Source organism: Procambarus clarkii, chromosome 89, assembly GCF_040958095.1.
Source record: "Procambarus clarkii isolate CNS0578487 chromosome 89, FALCON_Pclarkii_2.0, whole genome shotgun sequence".
NCBI lineage: Eukaryota > Metazoa > Arthropoda > Malacostraca > Decapoda > Cambaridae > Procambarus > Procambarus clarkii.
In genome coordinates this window covers 17,765,843-17,772,172 of record NC_091238.1, presented here as the reverse complement: position 1 = coordinate 17,772,172, position 6,330 = coordinate 17,765,843, and the positions used below count along the sequence as shown (strand labels likewise).

At 50.6% G+C, this 6,330-nt stretch overlaps 1 protein-coding gene across 1 annotated transcript; it reads right to left on the bottom strand.

The window, feature by feature from the left end:
- Positions 1-298: 298 nt before the first annotated feature.
- On the bottom strand, positions 299-1,195 carry LOC138359221 (foot protein 1 variant 1-like). Its single transcript, XM_069318213.1, has one exon. It carries the CDS (start codon positions 1,193-1,195, stop codon positions 299-301), a length of 897 nt encoding a protein of 298 aa, XP_069174314.1.
- Between the last annotated feature and the right edge of the window lie 5,135 nt (positions 1,196-6,330).

Sequence of the window (6,330 nt, the reverse complement as noted above, 5' to 3'; positions counted from 1 at the left end):
ATCTTGGTACTCGTGTCCACACCTACACTTGCTGCCTGACAAGTGCCGTGTTCATCTACTGCTAGGTGAACATAGACATTAGGTGAAAGAAACCGTGCCTAGCCGTTTCATTCCCGTCCGGGATCCTTGATTGTAAGTCGTGAAGGAAGGCCACTATAACACGAGGTGTATGAGAGGTGGAACAGGTTCATCAGGTGGGGCCAATGGCGGGGACCTCTGACAAGCCGCCGGGTTCCTGTCCCCGTCGAGGGGGGGACCCCTAGAATTGATGGCCCCTCGGGTCAAATTCAGGTAATTCTTACAAGCAAAGGGGACCACTGGTTTTCATGGACCATGGTGGAGGGCCCGGGTCTTCAGGGGACCATGGTGGAGGGCCCGGGTCTTCAGGGGACCATGGTGGAGGGCCCGGGTCTTCAGGGGACCATGGTGGAGGGCCCGGGTCTTCAGGGGACCATGGTGGAGGGCCCGGGTCTTCAGGGGACCATGGTGGAGGGCCCGGGTCTTCAGGGGACCATGGTGGAGGGCCCGGGTCTTCAGGGGACCATGGTGGAGGGCCCGGGTCTTCAGGGGACCATGGTGGAGGGCCCGGGTCTTCAGGGGACCATGGTGGAGGGCCCGGGTCTTCAGGGGACCATGGTGGAGGGCCCGGGTCTTCAGGGGACCATGGTGGAGGGCCCGGGTCTTCAGGGGACCATGGTGGAGGGCCCGGGTCTTCAGGGGACCATGGTGGAGGGCCCGGGTCTTCAGGGGACCATGGTGGAGGGCCCGGGTCTTCAGGGGACCATGGTGGAGGGCCCGGGTCTTCAGGGGACCATGGTGGAGGGCCCGGGTCTTCAGGGGACCATGGTGGAGGGCCCGGGTCTTCAGGGGACCATGGTGGAGGGCCCGGGTCTTCAGGGGACCATGGTGGAGGGCCCGGGTCTTCAGGGGACCATGGTGGAGGGCCCGGGTCTTCAGGGGACCATGGTGGAGGGCCCGGGTCTTCAGGGGACCATGGTGGAGGGCCCGGGTCTTCAGGGGACCATGGTGGAGGGCCCGGGTCTTCAGGGGACCATGGTGGAGGGCCCGGGTCTTCAGGGGACCATGGTGGAGGGCCCGGGTCTTCAGGGGACCATGGTGGAGGGCCCGGGTCTTCAGGGGACCATGGTGGAGGGCCCGGGTCTTCAGGGGACCATGGTGGTGGGCCCTGAAGCATATGGTGTACACTACCTCTAGCATATATATACATCTTGCGTTGACTTAGGGTATTGGGCTTATATACAGAGAGAGGCCGGGTATACTCTCGCTGAATATCCTTGTATGTTATGTTATCTGTGATGTGACTAATTTGATTAAAATTTTAATTCTTAGATTTGTTTCACAATTTATTTGTATTATTTTATGTCATAGGTAATTCCTACACATCAAACTCCTGTTGCAAATATACATATAAACACCTGCATTTACGAATATATATATATACACACATCCCCATACATACATACACATATACATACCCATAAATGAATACAAGCAACATTATTCCCACGCTAAACAAAATTATTTCTTTTTCAATTTTTTTTATTTCCAAACAAAATTCTATTAAAAGAAATCTTACTTGATAAGCCTAATTGAATTCTATGACAAGACGTTAAAAAAAACAGTAAAAAAAAAAAAAAAAAAAAAAGGATGGGCTGACTGCATCTTTTCGGGCTGTCAGAATATCTACAACATCGTTGGACTCGAACAACTTTTTTTTTCCAAACTATAAACTCGAGCAGGACAACTGAAGGAGTGTAAATGTCTGTTATATCAGTAGGAGAGAGAGACAGCGGCCGGAGGGTTACCTCTACACGTACCATCCTGGTACCGGTATGTGTGACCAAGTTACCACAAAAAAAGTAAATAATAACTCCATTCACCCGGGCTGTAAGGGTCTCAAACTCTGGACCCCAAGCATGTGAGGACGACGCTCTACCGACTAGGCTATGAGCAGTCTAAAATAATTTATTTTTATAATAACAATATTTACTGACGGCACAAAGCTGATTTTAAGAGTTACAGACGGCGGAGGCTTGGTGAGGCTACAGGTTACAGAGACATTAAATGTTATGTAATCCAGGGGAGTACAGGAGGCAGGAGGAGAAAGCAAAAATACAATATTAATACAAAATAGAACAGGAAAAAGTGAGCATAAAATTGGGAAAAGTTTAGAGTTAGGAAAAACGAGAATCCGTCTGGGATACAAATATCCATGGAGATACGGAATAGAAACGACTGTTGATCAGCAAAGTTACAGAATTTGTGATGAGTGATGGACACCGCCTTGACTACTATCTACGTGAATGTGAACACCTGAGAGACATTAGAAATATGTGTAGAATAATAAACCACACATTGTTTGAGTTGGGAAAACACTATTTGTCAAATATTGATACTGTTCTTAAAAGATTTCCCCATTTTGCACCCGCAAGATAACGTAAGCTTTTAAGGATTGATAGATGTTAATCTTCTTGTTTGAGGAGCTGTTCACTTGAGACAGTTCAGCAAGTCCCAGCTGTGTCTGGGTACAAGTGACAGGATGAACAACCCAGCGGGTTTTCTTCCTTTTGGGGAGAGTTGTACATGCTGCTATGGCGGTGTGTCCACTCACAGGATGAGTGGCGCTGCCCAATACTGTCACTATGGCGGTGAGTCCACTCACAGGATGAGTGGCGCTGCCCAATACTGTCACTATGGCGGTGTGTCCACTCACAGGATGAGCGGCGCTGCCCAATACTGTCACTATGGCGGTGTGTCCACTCACAGGATGAGCGGCGCTGCCCAATACTGTCACTATGGCGGTGTGTCCACTCACAGGATGAGCGGCGCTGCCCAATACTGTCACTATGGCGGTGTGTCCACTCACAGGATGAGCGGCGCTGCCCAATAAGCTCGCCCCTCGGGGCAAAATTTAAAATTTAAATTTAGGAAAAACCTCGATAAATACCAATTTGGAAATGTGGTTGTTGATTAGTGCCACTAATTACCAGCGTACATAATATACGTGTGGTTCCGAAATTATGTTAGGCATATATGTTAGTGGGTTTGGCTGGACATAAATAGAAGCTGCCTCGTATGAGCCAATAGGAGCTGCCTCATATGGGACCAATAGGAGCTGCCTCGTATGGGCCAATAGGCCCTTCTTCAGTTTCCCTTATTCTTACGTTCTTATATCTAGGAATCAGAAAATTAAATGATCTTGAAGTAGATAAGACGTGAAGCCTAACACCGGAAGAACCACACAACAAAGCAGCACCAGCTGCGCCTACAGTCAGTAGCGCTGAGACCTTTAGATAAGTCAGCAGTCTAACTGTATACAGGACCCCGGCGGGGCCCCAGCACCGACCCTCCTCCCACAGTTGAGCCCACTCAGACACGGTCAACAACTGTGATAACTTAATATTTCCAAACAAGGAAAAAATTCAAGGGAGACATGATAACGACATAAAGGATTTGTTTCTTGTACTGACATAGTGGGCAAAGATGAGATTAGGGAAATGGAAGGTAGAGCGGCATGGGTTAAAGTTAGGGTCACAGATTATAATAATCATTAGTAATGGTCATGTCTTCTCACAGACATAATAACACAGGATAAAAACCCACACTTGTATATATGTGAAATTTATGTAAGGATTTTACACCAAGTCTTTCACACTTTCCTGAGTGCTTTGTCGAGGTCTGAGTGTGTGATTACGGCCAGACTTACATCTCAACGTCTAATGAGGCTGCTATGTTGTTGTTGTTTTAGATTAAAAAAAAGTCTCACGTCATTGGAACAAGGAAGACATGATCACAACATACAAAATACGTAAAGGAATTTACACCAGAAAGCACCGTAACTAAATTAGCCAAATTTAACGAAATAAGCTAATGATCGAATAGAAAAACAAATCGAATGGGCTAAGAAGTGAGGAGGCGGAGGCAGCTCCTCGTCCCCATACCCCTTCCCATTGGAATACAGTCGTACTTGCTTAGGGTTTTCTCCCCCCAATTACCTCACCTTATCTCACAATCATACATACAGTATTCCAGAGAGAGAGAGAGAGAGAGAGAGAGAGAGACAGAGAGAGACAGAGAGAGACAGAGAGAGACAGAGAGAGACAGAGAGAGACAGAGAGAGACAGAGAGAGACAGAGAGAGACAGAGAGAGACAGAGAGAGACAGAGAGAGACAGAGACAGAGACAGAGACAGAGACAGAGACAGAGACAGAGACAGAGACAGAGACAGAGACAGAGACAGAGACAGAGACAGAGACAGAGACACACACACACACACACACACCAATGGTCGGGTCGCTGAATACATTATACACGCTGACAGCTGTAGCCTCCAGTAACAGATTACACAGATATTCCTGTATTATATATTTTGTGGCATGTTTTATCTGTATGTTCCAAATGTATTTTTGGTTCCAGTGTATTCCACATCATTTCTACAGGGTTGTTATTGTATGTTGTAATACACATTTTTTGTTGTTGTTGTTATTATAATTATTATTAAAGGTACTTAATCTGCACCTTCAGATGTGATAAAAATATGGGCTCTCAGCAAATTAAGAAAGTGGAGTCCTATCATTTTGGAGTGTCTCAGAATGGTTGACTAGACCCTACCCTACCACACCACACCCTACCACATCAACACCACACCCTACCCTACCACACCCCAGCCTTCCACCCCACACCACACCCTACCACACTACACCACACCCTACCACACTACACCACACCCTACCACACCACCACCACACCCTACCTTACCACACCCTACCACACTACACCACACCCTACCACACTACACCCTACCACACCACCACCACACCCTACCCTACCACACCACACGCTACCACACTACACACCCTACCACACTACACCACACCCTACCACACCACCACCACACCCTACCCTACCACACCACACCATACCCACAGACGCCATTTTGTACCAACCTGTTCTGGAAAGCGGCCAGGTGAGGGGGAGGTGAGGGGGGTGAGGGGTGTGGATGCTGGAGAGGGTGTAGGGGGATGAAACAGGAGATCTCGTGTGAGAGGGGGAGAGGTGGGGGAGAGATACCGTAGGAAACGAGGTGAAGGGGAGGGACCAGTCAGAGCAGGGGGACTAGTCCCTTGATGCAGGGCAGCATCTTACAGGGGGCGTGGCTGTAGTAGGGGGCGTGGCCGGAGAAGGGGGCGTGGCTGACACGGAGGAGTGGCCTGCTGGGGGTGTGGCCGCGATCGATGCACTGGTGGGGAAGGAATGGTTTTAGGTGCCTCGAGATGTGGCTTCCATGAGGGTATACCCAAGACTTAGGTGTGTCTGGGGGTGTGGGAAGAGTGCCTGGGTGTGTGGGAGAGTGCCTGGGTATGTGGGAGAGTGCCTGGGTGTGTGGGAGAGTGCCTGGGTGTGTGGGAGAGTGCCTGGGTGTGTGGGAGAGTGCCTGGGTGTGTGGGAGAGTGCCTGGGTGTGTGGGAGAGTGCCTGGGTGTGTGGGAGAGTGCCTGGGTGTGTGGGAGAGTGCCTGGGTGTGTGGGAGAGTGCCTGGGTGTGTGGGAGAGTGCCTGGGTGTGTGGGAGAGTGCCTGGGTGTGTGGGAGAGTGCCTGGGTGTGTGGGAGAGTGCCTGGGGGTGTGGGAGAGTGCCTGGGGGTGTGGGAGAGTGCCTGGGGGTGTGGGAGAGTGTCTGGGGGTGTGGGAGAGTGTCTGGGGGTGTGGGAGAGTGTCTGGGGGTGTGGGAGAGTGTCTGGGGGTGTGGGAGAGTGTCTGGGGGTGTGGGAGAGTGTCTGGGGGTGTGGGAGAGTGTCTGGGGATGTGGGAGTGTGTCGTGTCTCGGGATGTGGGAGTGTGTCTGGGGATGTGGGAGAGAGTGTGGGGGTGTGGGAAAGCATCAGGATGCTATGAATGTCTCAGGCCCCCACAAAAGAGGCCGAGACCCCCTTCCATACAACCCATTATTATCATACGAAATTCTGCTTTCATTCGAATTCCCTCCCTTTTTCCCGTTCTCTTTCTCGACCGCTCTCGCTCTCTCATTCTATTTCCCAATTCCTTTTACCCTTCCCCTCCCCTTTACCGTCTCCCTTTATCTTCCCATTTCCCTTTTTCCTTTCCGTTCCTCCCCACATGTATCCAGTGCCAGCCTCCCCCACCATGTATCCAGTGCCAGCCTCCCCCACCATGTATCCAGTGCCAGCCTCCCCCACCATGTATCCAGTGCCAGCCTCCCCCACCATGTATCCAGTGCCAGCCTCCCCCACCATGTATCCAGTGCCAGCCTCCCCCACCATGTATCCAGTGCCAGCCTCCCCCACCATGTAT